Here is a 20,825-nt window from a genome sequence, read left to right as displayed (position 1 = left end):
TTGATAGCATTTATATGACATTCATCATCTAGGTACCGTTCATATATACAACAGCGGAGGACCCGCACCGCCATAAGGGCCAGGCAAGACTCTCCATCACAGCTTCGCAGCCAAGTCCCCCCCCCTAGGACTTGTCCGGCCGATACGGGTCCACGGGCTCCCACTTGGCCTCGCGGACGACCTTGATGTCGTCGCCCCGGAGCGGCGCGGGCGCGTCGTTCAGCAGCCACCCCTGGATGGTCTCGAGGGCCGTCATCTGCGGGCCCAGGCCGGCGTTGCCGTCGAACCCGCCGACGTACCACCTCATGCCGCAGGAGGACCCCGACTCGCCGCCCGTGCACGTCTGGGCGGCGGCGGCGGCGGACGCGCCTAGCAGGCGCTCGACCTTGGGCCGCAGCGAGGGCAGCATGACGGTGGCCTGCCACATGTTGCGGGCCAGGTAGGCCTTGTGGGTCTCCATGTCGGCGTTGCAGCGGTTGCCGGGCTCGCAGGCGCCCTCGTACATGATGTCGGTGGCGTTGTCGTAGGGGCCGAAGAACCACTCGGCGCCCTCGAGCAGGCGCGTGGCGTGGTTGGCCCAGCGCTCCTCGCCCGTGTGGTTGGCGAGGACGGCGGCGCCGTAGAGGAAGACGCCGCTGGTGTACGAGTAGGCGACCTGGTTGACGTCGGCGCAGTCGTTGGCCGAGTCGGTGCCGTCCCAGACGTGGTAGGACTCGTTGTCGATGAGGCCCTTGTCCCAGCACCAGTCCCAGACCTTCTCGGCCCAGCCGAGGTAGTCGTCGTTGCCCGTGGCGCGGGCGAGGCGGGCGGCGATCTGGAAGAAGCCGCCGTTGCTGATCGAGTTGCGGTAGTTCATGCCGTTGGGGTTGTCGGCGTAGATCTGCCAGGTCAGCCCGCCGCCGCAGTTGGTCGTGTTCCAGCGGCTGTGCAGCGAGGTGAAGACGTTGGCGCCAATGTCGAGCCACGAGGGGATGGCCTCGTTGGGCTGAGGGAAGTTGCGCTCGGCGGCAGCTAGGGCGGCCGAGCCCCAGAAGTAGAGGTCGTCGTTGCCCTCCTCGAAGGCGTGCTCGGGGGGCACGTAGTCAAAGTTGGGGCCGAGGTTGGTCGGGTTGAGGAGCCCCTCGAGGACGACGTCGTTATAGCTGGGGTCCTTGGTGACATGGAAGTAGTCGAGCATGCTGCCCCAGAGGGCGCCGGCTACCCACCAGTAGTACGGGTCTTGGAGGTCTCCCACGTCCTGAGGAGGTTAGTCTCGGGTTACCAAGGTTGAGGGAGGGAGCGGATGGTGGATGGGCGATAGAATACGTACAATTGGGTTCGACGAGGCGTTTCCCTTGTAGTAGCCCATGGCCTCATGGGCAATTGTCGCCGCCACATTCCGGATAGAGTCTGTTTGCCATCAGTATCATGTCGCGTGCTCATTTTGGAGGGGGTATGAGACTCACAGGCGCTCTTGAGGTCCAAATCCTTGGGGGCAATGATGCCACCGTCACTCAGGACACCGCCGACACCGGCCAGGACCGGGACAGACTTGACGAACCGCATAATTAGGATCGTCGCCTTTTCTGTCTGTTTTTTTTTTTTCGTGAAAAGAAGAAGTTGAGTGTTAATTGAGAAGGATGTCAAATGTGCTCGCCCAGTGACTATGAGTGTAGCTGGGGTGATGTAGATCTTCAACCAGGAAGATTGGGGAACAAATAAAGCAACCAACGACCGAGGCGCTGGAGATGTTACGAATTGGAATGAGAGAATATTCTAGCTGAAAGAAGAAAGAAGCGTCAAGGGAGGAGGGTCGAGGAACAGTGACAGGTGGGTGGAGGCGAGGAGGTGAGAGAGGTGAGGGAGGGGAGGGAAGTGGATCGTATTGAATGCTTCACTGAACACCAAGTGAATGGCAACAAAAGGAAGAGGGCGGGCATTCTCCCGGCCTTATACAGGGCGAAGAATCCTATTGATTGTTATATAAGGGCCCTATTAATACTACGGAGTACTGGAGCCCAAAAGCAGCAGGTCGGGGGGCCCCCGCAATGCTCCAGTCGCATCGACGGCAACTATCCCTGATCCATGTGCCGTGGGCGTGCATCGCGAGAACGAGCACCAACAGAGCTGGGGCTCTGTTATTCACAAAGCATGGGCTTACGAAGTAGTACGAGGACAAATCACAGTCGACGGGTCGCACGGCGTCCACTCAACCCATGGCGTTATGATTTGTGTCGCCGCGCGGCAAAAAACAGAAGTAGTAATCCTTTCTCTGGGCGGTAAGTAAAAATAGAGGCATGGAGACGCCGTGGCGCAGAGGGAGCCGACAAGGCGGGAAAATGGAAGGATTGGGAGTTGGGACCATTTTTGGATCTGGGAACCATTGGGTGGGAGGCATCCATTGCTGCGCAGAGCCGCCACGACTCCCACAGGGCCACAACGACTCCATGAGGCGTCAAACTTGAAACTTGAAACGTTGCCAGTGCCTCAGAGTGACAGACTGGCAGACACCCTCTCCAACCCTGATTGGGGAAGCGTCCTGACGATCAGCTGCCATGTCGTTGGCCATGCTGACCCTGACAACCTGGCTCACGGACTTGCGCAGGAACATGGGCAGCAGTCCTGGAACCCTTAATACGTAAAATAAAACGATACAGATCTAATGTCTTGCTCCAGGTCGACGCCGCCCCATTCGTACTTCGTACATTACTGTACTGTGCAATCCCTTCCCTCGATACCCAACCTTGTGTTCTATGCATGTGCTCCGTGGGACCTCGTACGAGGTACTCCCGAGTCTCCCGATCCCCCGACCTCCCGCAATCCTGATGCGACCCTGGAGGAATTCCTACCACCAAAGCTGACACCTGCGCCGCGCGGGAGGGCTTGTGGGAGCGACGCCGATTCGGCGAGAAGCATCAACTTGCCCCATCCACATGTTCAGATGGTCGCCATTCCTCCAGTTGCTCCGAGTCGAAGGCCCCAACGGCCCGTAACTCGGCTTTGGTTGGAGACGTGGTGACAGTGTCCTGTCTGGCTGCTTTGGAGGCAACATAGGGGGTCCCGCAAAAGTTCTGCTAAGCTGCTGCAGTCATGATCCAGTCTATGCCCACGATAATGGTGGCAGAGATGATACCGCATTCTATCTCTTGGAAGACGCCACAAGTGTACAGACGGGACTAGATGGCTCAGTCTGCACACTTGTGTCGTCTTGCAATAGTTTGCGGGTAGCATCACCTATACCGCCATCATCACACGGATCGACCTCGTCATCACTGCAGCACTGCTCTGCGGACTGTTTTGTTTTTGGCCCGAGTCCCCCCCATCTGCCCAACATACCAACCGGTGTCCAATGCGTACCAAAAGCCCCATGCCCAGGCATAGTTTTCTCCGCCGTCTAAAAAGTTCCACGTTCCCCGTTCCCTCGCGAATCATGCAATGTCGTCTGTGATGTCCAGTGGCACCGCACGTAGAAAGTCGGCCGTAATTCGTTTCATACAACATGGTCCCTCCCATCTACCGCTAGCATGGAGGGGCCATATTAAATGCTGTGCGGGCGAGTCATCAGATGACAACGCCAGCAGCCACAATACCCCCCAGAGCAGCACCGGCAGCAGCCCATCGCCTGTCCACCCGCACACCAGCCCCCTCGTCCGTCGGCGTCGGCATGTAGTACAGGTCCCCCGACGACTCGAACGCCGGCCCACCCGTCGTCATGGTCACGCCCAGGGGATCGGCCGTCTTGGAGGGCACGTCCGTCATGGTGAGGGTGCCCCACTGCACCTGGGCCCCGTGGTATGCCGATGTCCACGTCACCTCGGTCGGGCCGGTGCGCAGCCCGTCCGAGTAGCCCGACTTGTAGCTTGTGTAGCCGGAGCACGTGGCCGCGGCGGTGCCGTTGAGGTCGCACTCGAGATTTGCGGTGCTGTTTTTGAGCCACATGGGTTAGCGGGGTTGTGTGAGACGCCCTCTTCCGTGAGATGTGGGAAACATACTATGCCGACGTGATGGTGCCGTGGAACTTGAGCGTGCGCGGGCCCTCGATAATAACAAAGGGGAACTCGAGTGCTAGGTCGCATGCGGGCGGCGTCTCGGTCGGACAGAAGATTGTGTAGGTGGTCTCGTTGGCGGTGACATTCTGCAAGGCAATATGTCAGCTGGCGAAACGCAATGGAGGAAAGCAGAGCGATCGGCCGGGAATACCTTGGAGATGATGCTGCCCCTGACAAGAGACCAGTCGTCTTGGTCGTAATGCGGCAGGTAGATGGGGGCTGTCGTTGGCGTGGGGGTATCGTCGTCGCCGTCGTCGTTATCGTCACCATCGCCCTTGACACTGCTGTCGGCGGCTGCCGACGGGGAGGCGGGGACGGCGACGGAAGCGGAGGTGAATGCGCAAAGGGCGAGGAGCAGAAGCAGCACTCGCACGTGGAGGAGGCGAAGATGTACGGGAGGCCGTGGTGACCTGGAGAAGTGGGCGGCCCCCATTGATGATCTGGGATTTGCGCTGATCGTCTCTGTCTGTCGCAACTTGCAAGCCAACTTGGAGGCACTGGAGCGCCTTGCTTCCACTCGCAATGGCGGAGGGCGACAGGCCCAGATGCCAATGCCAGAGGCTACACTCTGATCAGCGCAGATGGATGCGACGGGGCCCTCGAGCGTCGTCAGCGCAGTCGGTTTGCGGTCGATTTGCGGTCGGTTTGGCAGCGGCGCGCCCTGCAAGAAACATGGGCCGGGGACAGAAATCGGCGTCGCGGACGTGCTCGCGGTCGGGCCTCAAGAGATTGGCGATGATGAACGAGCGCCCATGGTTTTACGTGTCCAAGCAGCGATTGCGAACAAGAGAACGGAAGTTCGGCGCAGCGATGGGAATTCTTCAGTCGGTGTGGACGAGTCGGAAGACGCCAAGAGCAAGGCCAAGAGCCAAGACTGGGACGGCCCAAGGCACCGACGAAGAGACCGGAGCTAATCTATCTTTGTCTTAAAAGGGCTCCTATCCATTCTCACCCACGCACCACTTCTGAGACCCCAAGGCTTGCCTGGGTTTCATGGCGAGAATTCTGTCGGGTGACCGCTGACCATGTTGAACTGGACATGGCCATCACAGCTGCGATGAATCCGATGATGAGTCCACTGAAGCCGGCAACTCCAATCGGGGATTTCCCCCGTCGCCCATTCTCGGCTCTCGGGGTTCCATCACTGATGTCAGCTCGACGCGTGTCAACTAGGTGGCATGACCAATAATACTTCGTTTCGTCCGTACTTTTTACCCTTTGGACTGGTGGACGCGACGTGAAGCAAGGCGCTTCCACACTTCTCACCATAATAGGGGCATATGTGCTACGGTAACTGCTACTAAGGTAGTACTTAATACTATGTAAGTATCTGCTAGTACTCATGGGTACCAGCCAAATACCTAGTATACGGATACGGGGTTACTAACTGAATACTACACACTTACCAAGCATAGTTAAGATACTACGTACCCCGGTACTATTAGGAAACGGACCACCTTGTACGTCGTAATACTACGTCGTAGTAACGGATCCGTAGTCGCCTCTAGTACAATATGGGATGAAACCCCAGGTTTCTCCTCACCGCGCTCTCCCTCGTTCCAACTTGTTCTTATTGATTTCCCTCTTCAACCAAGACCCAACCCTCGTCCCTCGTTCTCGCATTCAACCCAAGTCGCTCGTTCATACTACCACGTCGCTTGCTTACACCATGTCGCGCACCATTGCCCTCCTCGCCCTCAGCGGCGCCGCCATTGCCCAGAAGACCATCACGGCCAACCTCCTCGTCCTTGGTTGGGACGACGGCAATATCGCCGCCTCCATCGTCGGCGCCGACAGCACCATGACCACTTATGCCATCAACTGCATCGACGATGACCCCGCCGAGTGTGGCCTTCCCAACGGCGGCACCATCGCCCAGGGTGAAAGTTCCTTGTCCATGATGGCCAGCTACGAGAACGAGTCTTTCAGCTTCACCGTGTACGTTTGAATCCTTGATCCAGCCTACCGTCAACCCTCTACATCCCCTAACCTTGTATCTTCTCCTCCCCCCTTGGCAGGACCAATGAGTACAATTGCAAGCTAGACCCGGCCAAGGATGAGGCCTCCTGCACCGCCCGCGAAGATGCGACCGAAAGAGGCGTGAAGAGCAGCACCTCCACCTTCAACATCTTGTCCGAGTACTCGGCCTACATTTCCCCCGTGCCCGTCACCGCCGGCGCAGACAAGCTGAGCGCCGACCCTGGCGCCACCACCACCGCCGCCCCCGAGACCACCGCCGCCGTCCCCGAGACCAGCGGTGGCGCCTCCAAGACCGCGGAGACGGGAGCCTCCACGACCGGCCAGGCCACGCCCACCGCTGACCCTGACGGTGCTGCCGCGTCTCTTAAGATTAGCGTCTTTGGCATCCTTGCCGTCGTCGGCGGGGCCCTAGCGCTCTTCTAGGCTCAGGACACGCAGAGCTACACTGGCCGATTTCTGTATCAGTATCGTTGCTAGACCGGATATAGTACAAGTCAATAATGTGGTATGGAAGAATGCAAATCATGATGCTCTAATAAGGCAGCGGGGTTATTATTGGACCTAATGCTAAAAGCAGGATGCGCTATGATTGCCAGCTATATGGGCGGTAGCCGTGCAAAAAAAAAAAAAAAAAAAAAAAAAGTCCGTATAAATGTCAATCCCGAAGATGCGGTTGCGCTCGTATCGCTATGCTCTGATGAGAAAGAAGAAGATAAAACCAGGCCTAGACGCCTTGCCGGGACATGGTTCGGACGGGACTGGCGACCCGTGTTGTTGTTCTGTTGCCCCAGACCGAGTCTAATAGCGGACCCTCTCCTCTCGGCCATCAAGCCAGCTGGTGCAGTTGATGCACCGGGTAGACTGCGGCCTTGACGTTAGTTGGGGCTTATCAATGGTGGGAACCGGGGGCGGACTGACGGCCTCAGCAATGCGCTGCTTGCAGTACTTGCACTTCTTGCTGTGCTTGATAATGGGGTCCGTCGACATGAGCTGGTAGAGGTGGGCGAGGGCGTAGAGCGCGAAGCCGACCATGACGAAAGAGACGACCTGGTAGATGAACGACCTGCTCGTTGATCAGCATGCCTGGCTGCGAGAGAAGGATGGAGAGGGGGGTGGCATCGTACCCGTAAGCCATGACGACGGCACCATCCTCCTGGGCCTGGTGCAGGGTGTTGTACCCCGTCGTGGCGTTGTAGTTGTTGCCGGTGCGCAGGACGGCAAACTTCTCCTCAATGTTCTTCTTGAGCGGGAGGATGATGGATATGGGAGGCATGAGAATGTCGCCCACAAACGACTTGACCAGGTCGGTGAAGACGGAGGCCAAGCTAAGTTAAAATTGTCAGCATTCATGAAAACATCCCTCCGCAGTGTCAATTGGGACAGACGTACATAAGACCAAAGGCAATCTGCAGAATGTTGCCCTGGCAGGCAAAGTCGACGAAGCCGTCCCAGATGCGCTTCATATTGCGCGAGCTCTTGCCCAGGAGGGAGTCGGTCTCGCTGGCGCCGCTCTCCTCATCTCGCAGGTAGGGGGCGCCCGAGGTCGAAGCCATCCTATGTATCGGGGCCGTTGCTGTGCCTTGGGGGTGATGCAGAAATCAAAGACGAGCCTGAGACCAGCCGCGAACGTGAGGGGGCGAGGTGAAGAAGCATAGGGCCAGGTGCATCTTATCGCTTGGGGCCTTATCGTCGCCTGCCTCCAAAGTGAGCTCACCCCAGCCGGGGAGTTGGTCACGCTCCTCACGCCCAGTGGAGAGGAACTGGAGGTTGGTTCACCTCGTCGACCAATGACGCAATGCGCTGCTTGCCGTTCATGCTGCCGTTTATGCTGCCGTTCATGTATGGGGCCGACGATCTCCGGCAGTGACAAATCTCTGCCGCTGTTGATAAACAATTCATGGGTGAAGGATAATAATAATGCAAGTAGGATTGGGGTTGTGGTCTGTCTACAGAGTACTAGGTAGGTAATGCGAGAATAGTACGAGTACGAGTACTCATATGTGTTACTAGGTAGTAGCAATGTCTGAAAGAATCAGGGGTCGTCTGGGGAGGAGTGCTAGAGTTTTGAGACCAGAACTAAAGCATGCAAGCGCAGACCACGAATAAACTTCCCCAATCAGCAATTAGCACTAAAGTAATAAGCATTATCCAAGGCACGGGGTAGTACGAATAAATAACACAGATCGCGCGCCCCCCCCCCCCCCCCCCTTTCTTTAACTTCGACTTTTCCAAGCCCACCTTGTGGCATGTATCTGTGCTCTATCTTAATCCGCTGCACTACAACGTTTGGCCATCACCAGTCTTCTCGGAGTGCAAAGCCCTAGCCTTGCGCTTTTCCATCCAGAACTGCACCCCCCAGAACACCGTCGCCGAAACCATGACGGCCGTCGCAACCCACGAGATGGCGATGAAAGCCGTCCCGCGGCTGACGTTGATGCCCACCTTCTCGCCCGCCTTGTTGATGCCGTCGATGCCGACGGTCACGGCCACGGTGACGACGATGCTAGCACCAGTGAGCGACGCGGCCGCCAGCGCCGCCACGACCAGGTTGGCCAGGCTCACGCGGTCGGCCAGGCTCACTTCCCTGAAGGTCTGGGGCAGCACCGCCGCCGACGCGCTTCCGAGGATGCTCACACTGCTGAGGCCCATCCCCAGCACGTATAGGATGAAGAGGCCCATCAGCATGTTGTTGATGGTGTTGAGCTCCTTCTGGATGTCGTCCGTCCAGCCCAGCTTGTTCAGGTTCACGTCCAAGGGGCCGACCGACATTTCCTTGTCGAGGAGCTCGGTGAGGTTGAAGCGGTCTGCCATCTGATTAGCCTTTTGCCCCTTTCTGCCCCCTTTCAGAGGTTAAAGCCACTCACATCCCGCTGAAGCTTCGGTGCAGTTGGTCGTGTTGAGCGAGCTGCTAGAGGCGTTGCCGTTGGACTTAAAGTTGCCCTCGCAGGCGTTCATGACATGGATCGAGTACCAGTCGGAGATGCCGAGAGCGTCAGCCACGTCGTCGACGGCATCGCCCACCAAGTCATTCCCAACCTCGCCCACATTATCCAATAACTTGCTGAACCACTCGCCGTTGTCGTCATCATCATCGTCTCTCTTGTCTTCCTTCTTGTCATCGCCACCCTTGGAGAGGAGGTCGTGGCCCATCATAGAGACGTTCAACTGTAGCTTGTCAGGACCTGCGATCGACCATGATATTTCTGGAAGATGACACTGACTCTAGCGATGGCATACTCCTCCATGAACCCCTTCTGGTTACCGGCAAACAGTGCCAGCGCCGATAGGACCATGCCAATAATGGACAGGACCAGCGGTACGAGGATGACCAGCCTTGGTAAGAGGGCCATCCCGCGTGCGTACATTTCGCCCATGTTGGTCTATGTGCGTTGAGTTATACGCCTAGGTAAGGTCATACAAGCAAGATAACAAGTCAAGGTATCACAAGTGCATGCCTTTCTTACGGAACAGGCCCGACGGACTGCCGCCGCTATATATCTACTATACTACATGGCGTCTAGGCCAGCCAGCTGGGGCCCCATGATGCAAGCGGCCGGCGAGGACTGAGACCCAATGCCACAAAGACCCTTGAATGAGTGGGCCGTCATTGCACAGGCTGGCAACCCACTTGGGGTGCTTGTTGTGTTTGTTGTTGCTAGGGAGAATGATTGGGCAAGTGTGTCGGCGGGTGAGGCAGTGCGGAACAAGGATTTCATCTTAAAGCGCTGCCCAGTCTGCGGTTTGCTGGAAGTTGGCTGTTTGCATATCCTGGACTCCCATATAAGGGAGCAGGCCAAACTTGGGCGGCTTGCGCGTCGTGTCGTAGTGTGGGTGCGTAGATGGCCAATCGCATCAGGTCACATGACCACCTTTGTTACCATCAACACACGGCTTCAAAAGGCAGTTTCAGGCCTCTGAGGCCGTCCGGCGGGTGGCGGTGGTGGGGCCGTCCACGGTGGCTGGTGCCCGGAGGCCGGGGGGAGGGGTGTGGTTTGGAACTTTACCGCCAAGCTCCGCCAACTTTCTAGGTATCTTTCTTTTCGAGCACCAGAAGCGGACGAATTGACTTTATGCTAGTGCTATTCTCCGGGTAATACGGAGTAGTCCCTCGAGTTTCCGACCCCAAGTGCGACGTTCAAACCGACCCCTTGTCATTTGTCGTCGTTGTTTGGCACCAGATAGCCAACTGAAGATGGCGGCCACATGCTATTACTATGAACCAGTGCTACTAGTAATGGTACCCGAGCCTTCCGATGCCCTGGAAATAAGTCGCGGAGTAAGAACTATTGAAACGGGTCTTTTTACATGCCCATCAGTCTTGGAGTTTTTGCTCCGGTGCCAGATCACGAGCGGCTTTTCTCCGCACTCCTCCGGCTCTTCTAGATCCTCGCTTGTAAGCGCGCAAGCCTCTATTCCAAGGGAGCGGTGTGTGCTTGGCGCACCTATCACTGCTGTTCACAGTCGATGCCTGTGCCCTTTAAGGACAATTCGGCACTGCCCAGCAGCCGCCGCAGCTCCTTGGATGACGTCGCCACTGCTTCGGCGCACCTTGGACTCGCTGGAGGGTCGTCAACTGACACATGGCCAAGCAACCACGTGAAGCACACCAGAAGTCCACAACCACTGGAATGCCTGTCCAACGCCAGTACCAATTTAGCGGCCTCTCTTGTCCCCCCCGCTCCACCAACACTGATAAGGAATTCGATGAATCCGATTGATGCAGTTGGATGGTGAGAGGGGATGGATTAGTATGGGGTATGTACGGAGTACCCCACGGGTCCCTGGACTCTGCCAGTACTCGTAGTACTCTGTATAGAGGCTGGGCATCGCTGCTGTGCATTCTTGCAGCCGCCTGCACCTCATCTATTCCCTATCCCATCCATGTCCCCTCCTCTCCTCTCCCAGCCCACTTCCCGCCCCAAGTCCAACGCCGCCACCCCCGACATCGCGACGCCGACAAAGCAAGACAATAAAGCCTGCCGTCCGCTCGTGCCACGCGCTGCGGACTCGATACAATGGCCGCCTGACTCACCTCGCTATTATGACATTGTTGTCGCAGCACCTCCTCCAGCTCCCCCTCCGCCACCACGACCCCACGCCCGCCCAGGCGATAAGCTTGCGCCTGCCACCACCACCAGTGACCACTACCAACCACCACAGTATTTCTTGACCAGGCATCTCTCCTCGCCTGTCTCTGTATCAACCTCACCTCAACAATGTCCTCTCTCGAGGCCAAAATCGTCGTCCTCGGCGCCCAGGGCGTCGGCAAGACGTCCCTGGTCATGCGGTACTGCAAAGGCACCTGGAACCCCTCCCAGATCGCCTCTACCGTTGGCGCCAGCTTCCTCACCAAACGCGTCGTCGACTCGGACACGGACACGACCGTGCGCCTCCAAATCTGGGATACTGGTTAGTTGCACACACACACACGCGCGCGCGCGCGCACACATGCAAATTGTTTGCCCCGGTCCTGACACCTTGCTGACCTGCCATCACGCGTGCCTCCCCAGCCGGCCAGGAGCGCTTCCGCTCCATCTCGCGCCTCTACTACCGCGGGGCCAACGCCTGCATCCTCTGCTACAGCATCACCGACGCCCAGTCCTTCATCGAGATGGGCGTCTGGCTCACCGAGCTGCGCCGCAATCTCCCCCGCGACGTCGTCCTCCATGTCGTCGGCACCAAGGCCGATATTGTCGCCCGCGACCCCTCCGCCCGCCAGGTACCCTTCGAGCGCTGCATCGCCTACGTCGCCGAGAACCTCGCCCCCGGCCAGGGCGGCACCCCGCCCCCAACAGCCTCCGGCACCACTCTTCCAGGGGCGCCCTCCTCCTCCTCGACCACCCTCCCCTCGACGTCCCCCAGCAACATGGCCGCCGCCGTCGCCGCCGCTCAGATCCAGCCCAGCTCCGCCGACCCTCACAGCCCGAGCTCTAAGCGCAGCTCTGGGTTCTGGGGCCAGGAGGTCGGGTGGGACGCCTGCCACGAGATCAGCGCCGAGAACGGCGAGGGCGTCGAGGAAGTCTTCCGCGTCGTCACCCGCAAGCTCGTCGAGCAGAACCGCAAGATCCAGCAGGCCCTCCTCATGGCCACTGCCACCCCTCAGCTCACCCCCGGCGGCCCCGGCTACGACATTGCCGGCGCCGGTGGCCTGGTCGACGGCAGCTACTTTGACGGCTCCAACCCCAGGGGCAGCTTCCGCATCGGCCGCGACAGGCGCAGCTGGCTCTTCTCCCCGGGCTTCTCGCCCGCCGTCACCATCGACCGCGTGAGCGGCAACCAGGAGCAACAGGCCCACCAGCTGGACGGGCCTAAGCAGCCGAATAAGTGCTGCTAAGATAGACGACGCACACGAGCGGCCTTGTTCTTGTTTTCCTTTTCTTTTAATATCCCACCCAGAACGAGGCGGTACGATACGTACACGCATGAGATACCCACATTGGGATTTGTTGGTTTGTATTATAACTTGCTTTTTTTCTGTTTTTCGGTACACAGAAATTCTTTTGGAGCATATCGAAGACGAGAGTGCCTGTTTTATAAGGGGCGTTTGGGCATATGTAGCTTATGGTTTACGTTTCGCTGGCATTGGGTTTGGGGGGCGGCGCATTGATACTACTTACTACCTATTTCGGCATCCTAGAGTTCACAAAATGTTTCGCGAGAATTTCTAAGAATTCTATATAAGGGAAAGGGCTTTGAGCTGTCTATCGTATGATTTCTTTCTTATGATGCGAAATGGCGTTTTCTTCCTCGTGCTTCGCAAAACCCCTGTTTGATCCTCTAGGGACCCCGAGTCTTCTTGTCCAGATCGTCGTCCACCGTTGGCGGGGCAGGGATGTCCACGCCCAGCATGCGATGCTCCAGACCAACATACCCATCGCTGATGACAATGACATCAAACTTCCTAGCGTCCCCGTCCTTCGGCTCGGGAAGTTTGATGACCGCCCTCGCCGACGGTCTAGTCCCGGCCTGAAGCTGCTGCTTCCCGTTACCTCCGCGCCCGGCGGCCGTCCAGCCAACACGCTTAACGGCAATGACCTCGTCTCTGGCGACGTCGGCCACAAGGACAAACCACCCCTCAGTCTGGGTCTTGGGGAACTTGGGCGCGTACATGCGGGCGTCGCGCTCGACGAGGGGGTTGGTGCGCTTGATGCCCACGGTGAGGGAGAGGGCAGTGGCTGAGTCGATGGAGACGGAGATGTTGGGGAGAGTGGAGACGGCGCGGGCGAAACGGGATGTCTGGGAATGTGGCACGCCGAGAGTCTTGGCAAGTTTGCTGACTTGTGGCTGGGGCAGGGATGCGATGGCCTTGAGGGGTGTTTCGTCCGTGGTGGTTTCTGGCTCGACGCTGGGGAGGATAGTAGCGGGGGCGTCGGTTGGCCAGCGAGCCGACTTGATGGACTGTAGGAGGCTAATCATGCGGAGGCAACTGGACAGGTACCCCAGTTCGGTGAGGACGTCGATGGAAGCCTGGATGATACGGATGGCCTGGTCGAGGACACTGGTCTGGTCGCCCACGTAGTCGGTGATGGGCAAATCTATGCGGGACATGTGTGCCTGGAGCAGCAGGAATGCCTTGACGTGGGGATCCCACATGGGGAGATTGAACGAGTGGCCGGGGAAGGGCAGGTTCTGTGACAGAGTGTCGTTGATGAGATCTTCGTTGTGGCGGACGGGGAGCTCGTCGTACTCGATGGCGCGGGACATCCAAGACAGAACATCGAGAAAGGTCGCGTTAGGCTTGGCTTGGTGGGCAAGGTGACGGATCGTCTTGTGAGAGAGGTAATAGTAGCTCATGATCTTGCCTAGAGGCGTAGGGTCGACGTCCCCATTAGGGAAGACCTCGACACACTGTGACTCAGCAAGCTCGTCGAGAGACTTATTAACCATCTCAATCATGTACTCGTTGGCAAGCTCTTGGGCAACAATGGTGCTGTGGTCCTCTGCCGAGATTTCCAGTCCGTAGTAAGACGGGTTCTTGTGAAGTCGTCGAAAGAAAAAGGTCCAGGTTAAGTAGTCCAGGGCATCTTGCTTGGTGATGATGGTCTCGGCAGAGACCTCGGCACAAAGATGGTTGTCCAAAACGGTATGCAGGGACGACTCGACTGGGAACCCCGTGTGGAGGAAATGCTTGTAAAAGTCCTTCCTTGAATCCTGCGTGAAAATCCTAGCCACACCTGACGTGTCAAACTGTGGTCGCCCTGCTCTACCCAGCATTTGGAGGACATCTGTAAGGTCCATGTCCCTGTAGCCCTCGATCTTGGCATCGAAGAACTGGGTGCCCTTGACAACGACGAGGTGAGCAGGCAAGTTGACACCCCAGGCCAGCGTGCTCGTCGCTATGAGAATCTGGATCTTGTTGTTCAGGAAGAGCTCCTCGGCGAGCTGACGGTCCGACTCGACAAGACCGGCATGGTGAAGGCCGATGCCAAAGTTAATGGCTTCCTTCAACGCATCGTCTTTGACTCTGGACAGATGTAGCTGCAAGTCGTCCTCGTCCATGTGGAGGAAGCGACGTGGGTTGTCTTCCATGCCGCAAAAGTTGATGAGGTCCTTCGCAGTGAGGCGCGTCTGTCGTCGGGAGGGTACAAAGACAATGACGGGCTTGCTGGGGCTGTGGTTCTTGATGGCGAGGAACGTCGGTCGGTTCATCGACTGCATCAACGGGCAGAAGCCTCTCACCTCTGGGAAGCCATCAATGTACGACTCTAGAGGCACCGGTCGCACAGAGTGCTTGAAGTTGAACAGACCCTCCTTGACACCAAGCCAGTTTCCTAGATCTGTGGCGTTTGCGCAGGCTGTCGACATGCCTAGCAGACGCACGGAGTTCTTAGTCATTGAGGCAATGTAGTTCATTCGCGAAACAATGATCTCCAGAATTGGACCTCGGTCACTAGCCAAGAGGTGAATCTCGTCAATAATAACCAAGCTCACCTGCCGGACATAGCCTCGGGTCTGCCACGAACGAGATATACCGTCCCACTTCTCGGGGGTGGTGATGATAATGTCTGCATCTTTAATGGTACGCGTATCAGGGGTATTGTCACCAGTCAGCTCGACCAGTTTGAGACCAAGTGGTCTGGCAAGACGTGCACCCCAATCCTTGACTCGCTCGCGGACCAGTGCCTTCATGGGTGCAATGTAGACAACCTTGGACTTGGGACGCTCTCGGAATGCCCACCACATGGCCAGCTCTGCAGCAACCGTCTTTCCAGAACCTGTGGGAGAGCCCAGCAGGACGTTGGCGGGCGTGTGATACAGAGTATGGAAGATCTGCGTCTGCATCGGGTTGAAAAACTGGAACCGCTGCGCATATATCTCCTCCAGACCCGGGTTCTTGAGGGCCGAAATGGGGAGAGGCTGCAAATTCAGCAACTCTGTATACACGCTTTCGGTGTCTGGGCGAATGAGATGCTGGAAAGACACAGGTGTGACTGTCTCAGCGCCGAGCCAACGATCCGACACAGCCCGGACGTAGATCTGCTTCGGCAGCGGATCGGAGAGGGGAATGGTAAAGTTCAGCTCATGATCGTCATGTAGCTTTCTCCGATTGAGGATGAAGTACTCGTGGTGATAGATCTCGGAGGTCTCCGAGTTCTCGACCCAGACATAGAATGCCTCAGAAGTGCCGTGGTAGAAGTCCTTCCAGGTAAAGTCGGGAATTACATAGAGCTTGATTCGTAGCACGTCTCTGTTAAGAGGTGCAATCTCCGCCTCGACGTGTACAGTCGGGAAATGGTTCAGGATTTTGGCAATGTTCTTGCCAGCACTCTGGTTATTCACTAAGCTGCCGATCTCTGAAGCATCCATCTCCTTCATCGTTTCAATCGTCAGGTGGTCCTTTGAGTCGAGATTGTTGAGCACCGGCTTGGTAAGATCAAACTGGTGAAGCGGGTGCTGGAAGGGCCAGATCCTCTTCTCGATCGACTTGGCGAGAGTGAGAAGGACAAGACACTGGTGTCCCCATCTTCGGTTCAGCGCGAGCATGAAGAGAGCGCGGCAGATACGGCCAGACTGCTGGGCGACATAGTTCATGTCGTTCGTGAGTGCAAAATCTTCAGGCTGCTGCCGAGAGATGTAGGACTGTAGCAAGATATTGGTCTTGGTTTGGGGAGTGTCGATTCCACCGTCCACATCACACGGGACAACTTCGTTTTTGAAGTGTGTGAGCTCATTGGCTTCACTATCCCGTGACTGAATGTTGTCGAACTCTCCGCTCATGCTGATCATCTTCAGAATGTCCGCTTCAGTTGCATGAGGCCGCATCATAGAGTTGAAGACTTGGATGCTGGTGTGGAGAATGTAGTACTGGCTGGCAATTCTACCAATATCCTTGCTTCGCAGTTCCTCGGTTCTCTCGTTGAAGATGATCATCTGGCACTGTTGAAGGGTTCGAGCAGCCTGGATGGCCAGCTGTCGACGTCTCTGGACCAATGCTGGGTCATCACGAATCTCCGCCCATTCAATGCCATATGTGAGGGGACTCTTCTTCATGCGAACAAACAGGTAGGAGTAGCCAATCCAGGTCACAGCCTCGGGAATCGAGGTGACCGTTCCGAGAGAAATCTCGGCGTTCAAGTTGTCCACCAGCTTGCTCGAGAACTTGGATTCAATGGGCTGTTGCTCCGTTACGGCAGACAAGTAGTGGGCGAGCTTGTCGTGCGTGGTACAGATCATGCCAATACCAGTGTCCTCAAACTGAGGTCGACCCGCACGACCAAAGATCTGCAGCACATCTAGGATACCAAGATCAACAAACTTACCATCCTGGGCGCTGTAAACCTGTGTGCCCTTGATGACTACGGCGGCAGCCGGCAAGTTTACACCCCAGGCCAAGGTAGCCGTACAGCAGAGCACCCTAATGACGCCTTCGGAAAAGAGGCGCTCCATGAGGTTCCTATCGGATCTTGCCATTCCGGCGTGGTGAATCCCTAGGCCCTTTTGAAGAAGCTCGCGAATCTCTTTGGATCGTGATGACTTCATGGCTCGAACAGCCTGGTCGTAGTTTGGATGCCCGGCGGGGTCAAAGAGCCCGAAGCAGTTATCATCCAGAGCTTTGGAATTGAGCATTTTGGCAGTAACCATTGTGTCTCTCCGAGAGTGCACAAACACCATGACCTGGTGATCGCGCTGGAGCATTTCCTTGACCTTGTTGAACGCAACGGTATCCAGGTTATCCTTAGTCTGTTTGTGACCCGCCTTGCCCTTGACGCCGATGAAGTGTTGCTCCAAGGGAACAGGTCGGAAGGACGCGTCAAAGTAGAAGAGGCCAGCGTGCTTGTTGACCTTGAGAAAATCGGCGACATCGACGTAGTTGGGCAATGTGGCACTTAGACCAACAACTCGAATAAGCGACTGCGTAGCTTCGACCTGCCTCTCAGTTCGAGCCACCAGGGACTCAAGCACGGCGCCTCGCTCATCGTGCAGCATGTGGACTTCGTCGATGACCAGGAGCCGGACTTTTTGCACGAGTTCCGTATCACCGGTGCCCTTTCTTGTCACCACGTCCCATTTCTCAGGGGTAGTAACGATAATTTGCGTCTGAACAATCTCAGACTTGGTGAGCTGCATATCACCAGTGTACTCGCGGCACTTGATGCCGAGCCAGGCCAAACGCTTGCCAAGCTTCTCGGTGATTTCTGCAGCCAAAGCCTTCATGGGAGCGACGTAGACAATCTTGAAGTCGTCTGCATTCACCCCGAACTCAACAGCGGTAGGGTCGTCCATCGGGTTGGGGAATACGTGCTGCGCAATTGTATGCAGAATGGTGAGCATAGCAGCATCGGTTTTGCCCTGGCGGGAAGTAAGTAAAAGGAAAGCCAAGTCTGAGCTCGGAGTGTGGTTCAACGTACTGCACCTGTAGGGGCGCATATGAGCATATTCTCGCTCGTCTTGTACGCAACTGGGTAAACAAGGCTTTGCATGCGGTTCAGTGTCTTGTAACCCTTGAAGGTATTGCGACAGAGCCCGTCGAGATCCGAGATGTTTATTAGTTTCTGGCCGGGCCCCAGCGTCCCTTTACGGCCGGCTGGGATAACATACTCCTCATACTTGTCAAACTGTAGCCTCTCATGGCCCTCAGGTAACCCGAATTTCTTGCCGGTGTGGCTCAGGGTGTTTCCGGCATTGTATGCTTTGTAGACATGGGGGTACTGGACTTCACGAGTCAGACTGGCCGCGAGGGGCGCCGACTTGTGCTCCAAGTCTTTTCGTCTGAGGGCCTCCTCGCGCTCACGCTTGCTCAGCAGTCTCCTTCCTGTCGGCTGTTCGGTGGTCTGAGTGGCAAGGGCCGCCACGATCTCGTCCTTGTGCCCCAGAATTTCAATGATAAAGTCAAGGTCGTCGAACCCGACAAGGTCCGTCAGATTAGTCTGGAGCTCTTCGTCTGATTGACCGGAGGATAGCACACTCGAGATCTGGGTCTGGAAGACATCGGCAGACAACCCATTCTTTGCGGCGATCTCGGAACACCGGGTGGAAAACCACTCTGTGCTGTGGCTGGGGACACCGTCCATGAAATGGTCGTCGACGAAGTCGCTGCTGTCTTGGTCCTCGCCATCGTCACTGATAAAGTCCCAGACGTCCTGGCCGCTGGTGCCTGACGAATAGCCCTCGAAATCGGAGTCGTCAAGATCAGCGTCGACAAACTGAGTCTTGGTATCCTGGGACGGGAGCTTGAGGTCCGCCAGCGCAGCTCGCATGGCGGCATATTGTTCTCTCCATTGCGACTCGGCGGAGCTGAGCTCGCTAGATGCCATGGCGTGGTGTGTCGTATGAGGGAGGGGTGAGCTTTGGTCGAGTCTAAGCACAGAGAAATCGGAATTGAATCAAGTCCAGGCTTGTTAGGGAGGGAATGCAGATTTTTGGTTGTGAAGCAGACAAAAATGGCCCAAAAGCCGCAGCGATGCTGGTGTCGAGCTTTTAGAGGAATGGAAACGAGTCTATCGAGGAGTCACACGGGCTGCAGATGGGATTGTGGCTCATCATCCGTCATGGATGAGCGATGGTTGTGGATCTGGACTCGTGGAGCAATGGAGGGGCAGCGGTGAACCTGGCAGGAGCGACCACAGGGGTGGCGTCCAGGGTAGGTGGTAGGCGTCCAGGGTAGGCGGTAGGCGTCCAGGGTAGGCGTCCAGGGTAGGTTGGGCACCCCACCACTAGCAGCAGCGCTGCCCGGAGCGGACTCCAGGCGCCCCGACTGCTGTACGGAGTCCCGCCAGGCCCCAACAATCAGCACTGGGGGCATGTGACGCCGCCATTCATCCATGGCGGTGGCCACCAACGGAAGCTCCAAACATCAACGCCGCCCCGTCCAAGCTAGGTCTCTTGCTCCCTCTCCATTCCATTCCACGATCTGTCCTCCTGCCCGAGCTGTGCCGTCCGCTGCGGCCCATTTGCACCACCACAATCAGCAGTAGACAAACGAACAATCCCGACCGACCGCATTCTTACCGCCGCCCACCATGAAGCTCCTCTACATCGGTGTACGCTCTGCCCCTCCCTACCGGTGATATCACCGCCCGCAACTTCGCTCTGACCCCCCATTGTTTCGCCTCGGCAGATCATCCGCAACGACTCCAAGCCCGCCCACGAGATTGTTGCCGAGAAGGAGCTGAGCGCCTACTCGCGCTTCACACGCAATAAGTCTGTCCCTCCCCCTTGCGCAACCCGACGACCCGGCCTGTTGTATTGACTGTGGAGGATCTTAGCTATGGCGAGTTCATGAGCCTCTTCTCCAAGACCGTCGCCGAGCGGACACGGCCGGGGCAGCGACAGGATGTCGAGGAACAAGGTGCGATATATTCCTAAAGACGTGGCAGCAAAGGGCCCCTATACTCAACTCACTCCGTGTCTATAGACTACACATTCCACGCCTACGGCCGCAGCGAGGGTGTCTGCGGCATCATCATATCTGACCAACAGTACCCGGCCCTCGTTGCCCACCAGCTGCTCAGCAAGGTCGTCGACGAGTTCCTGACCAAGAACCCGCGCTCCGCCTGGGCCACCGGCACCCCCAGCATCGCCATGCCCGAGCTGCGCGACTACCTCGCCAAGTACCAGGACCCCGAGCAGGCCGACAGCATACTCAAGATCCAGAAGGAGCTCGACGAGACCAAGATTGTCCTCCACAAGACTATCGAGAGCGTCCTCCAGCGCGGCGAGAAGATTGACGACCTCGTAGCCAAGAGCGACGGGCTCAGCAACCAGAGCAAGATGTTTTACCGTACGCACCTCTCCTTCCTGCTCTGCCGGCCGAGGGCATACATAACTGATGGGGAGAGTAGAACAAGCCAAGAAGCAGAACTCCTGCTGCATTTTGATGTAATTACGCTGTTGCGTCCGCAATGGGTTCCGGAGAGGGCTCTTGATATTGGCTACTGATGAGACGACGCATATACCACTGATCCGGGCCTTTCGTTTTATTTTATTCGTTCGCTGCTTGTGGAGGCATGGCTAGATTGCGCCGATGATTGATAGATGATGGCAAACAGACATTGAGACAAATAACGAGCCATACGAGACGGACTTTGGTAGGTGTGAGATAATGCTTCTAATATCAATCTAAATAGAGACCTGGTCTCGCCGTACGCCCGCTCCACCGTGGTAATATGTATATCGCTCGGGTGCCATCAAGGCTGCATCGGACAACAAAAGAAACGACAATGCGGATGATGGCCCTCCCATGCGGTGTATCGGGTTCACCCCGAAACCAGCGGGGTGCTCCTACGCCAATCCCTAGAGGTTCGCGTAATAAACGAGAGACAAGAAAGTAAATGTCATCAAGAACCAGCTCTTGAACTCAGCCCTCCTCCCCCAGAT

At 56.9% G+C, this 20,825-nt stretch overlaps 8 protein-coding genes across 8 annotated transcripts; 3 read left to right on the top strand and 5 right to left on the bottom strand.

Moving 5' to 3' along the window:
- Positions 1-124: 124 nt before the first annotated feature.
- ACO1O0_004226 (glycosyl hydrolase family 76-domain-containing protein) lies at positions 125-1,545 on the bottom strand (the record flags this gene model as incomplete). Its single annotated transcript, XM_083193667.1, has 3 exons — positions 125-1,237; positions 1,310-1,389; positions 1,446-1,545. The coding sequence occupies 3 exons, from the start codon at positions 1,543-1,545 to the stop codon at positions 125-127; spliced, it is 1,293 nt and encodes a 430-aa protein (XP_083050615.1).
- Positions 1,546-3,540: 1,995 nt separating this feature from the next.
- On the bottom strand, positions 3,541-4,461 carry ACO1O0_004225 (uncharacterized protein; the record flags this gene model as incomplete). The annotated part of the gene is made up of 3 exons (XM_083193666.1): positions 3,541-3,901; positions 3,972-4,114; positions 4,180-4,461. The coding sequence occupies 3 exons, from the start codon at positions 4,459-4,461 to the stop codon at positions 3,541-3,543; spliced, it is 786 nt and encodes a 261-aa protein (XP_083050614.1).
- A 1,236-nt stretch (positions 4,462-5,697) lies between these two features.
- Positions 5,698-6,431, top strand: ACO1O0_004224 (uncharacterized protein; the record flags this gene model as incomplete). Its single annotated transcript, XM_083193665.1, has 2 exons — positions 5,698-5,966; positions 6,047-6,431. 2 exons carry the CDS (start codon positions 5,698-5,700, stop codon positions 6,429-6,431), a joined length of 654 nt encoding a protein of 217 aa, XP_083050613.1.
- Positions 6,432-6,806: 375 nt separating this feature from the next.
- On the bottom strand, positions 6,807-7,561 carry ACO1O0_004223 (large-conductance mechanosensitive channel; the record flags this gene model as incomplete). Its single annotated transcript, XM_083193664.1, has 3 exons — positions 6,807-7,071; positions 7,133-7,333; positions 7,398-7,561. 3 exons carry the CDS (start codon positions 7,559-7,561, stop codon positions 6,807-6,809), a joined length of 630 nt encoding a protein of 209 aa, XP_083050612.1.
- A 724-nt stretch (positions 7,562-8,285) lies between these two features.
- On the bottom strand, positions 8,286-9,382 carry ACO1O0_004222 (actin cortical patch SUR7/pH-response regulator pali; the record flags this gene model as incomplete). Its single annotated transcript, XM_083193663.1, has 3 exons — positions 8,286-8,812; positions 8,873-9,173; positions 9,230-9,382. 3 exons carry the CDS (start codon positions 9,380-9,382, stop codon positions 8,286-8,288), a joined length of 981 nt encoding a protein of 326 aa, XP_083050611.1.
- A 1,842-nt stretch (positions 9,383-11,224) lies between these two features.
- On the top strand, positions 11,225-12,342 carry ACO1O0_004221 (P-loop containing nucleoside triphosphate hydrolase protein; the record flags this gene model as incomplete). The annotated part of the gene is made up of 2 exons (XM_083193662.1): positions 11,225-11,417; positions 11,519-12,342. The coding sequence occupies 2 exons, from the start codon at positions 11,225-11,227 to the stop codon at positions 12,340-12,342; spliced, it is 1,017 nt and encodes a 338-aa protein (XP_083050610.1).
- Positions 12,343-12,785: 443 nt separating this feature from the next.
- Positions 12,786-18,763, bottom strand: mug81 (Sec63 Brl domain-containing protein; the record flags this gene model as incomplete). The annotated part of the gene is made up of 2 exons (XM_083193661.1): positions 12,786-17,798; positions 17,858-18,763. 2 exons carry the CDS (start codon positions 18,761-18,763, stop codon positions 12,786-12,788), a joined length of 5,919 nt encoding a protein of 1,972 aa, XP_083050609.1.
- Positions 18,764-19,468: 705 nt separating this feature from the next.
- On the top strand, positions 19,469-20,331 carry YKT6 (palmitoyltransferase YKT6; the record flags this gene model as incomplete). Its single annotated transcript, XM_083193660.1, has 5 exons — positions 19,469-19,489; positions 19,567-19,649; positions 19,715-19,797; positions 19,864-20,229; positions 20,291-20,331. The coding sequence occupies 5 exons, from the start codon at positions 19,469-19,471 to the stop codon at positions 20,329-20,331; spliced, it is 594 nt and encodes a 197-aa protein (XP_083050608.1).
- Between the last annotated feature and the right edge of the window lie 494 nt (positions 20,332-20,825).

Source organism: Amphichorda felina (genome assembly GCF_050947745.1).
Source record: "Amphichorda felina strain 45539 chromosome Unknown scaffold_4, whole genome shotgun sequence".
Lineage (NCBI taxonomy): Eukaryota > Fungi > Ascomycota > Sordariomycetes > Hypocreales > Bionectriaceae > Amphichorda > Amphichorda felina.
The sequence above is the reverse complement of the archived record's forward strand: the minus strand, read 5'-3'. Positions and strand labels throughout refer to the sequence as shown.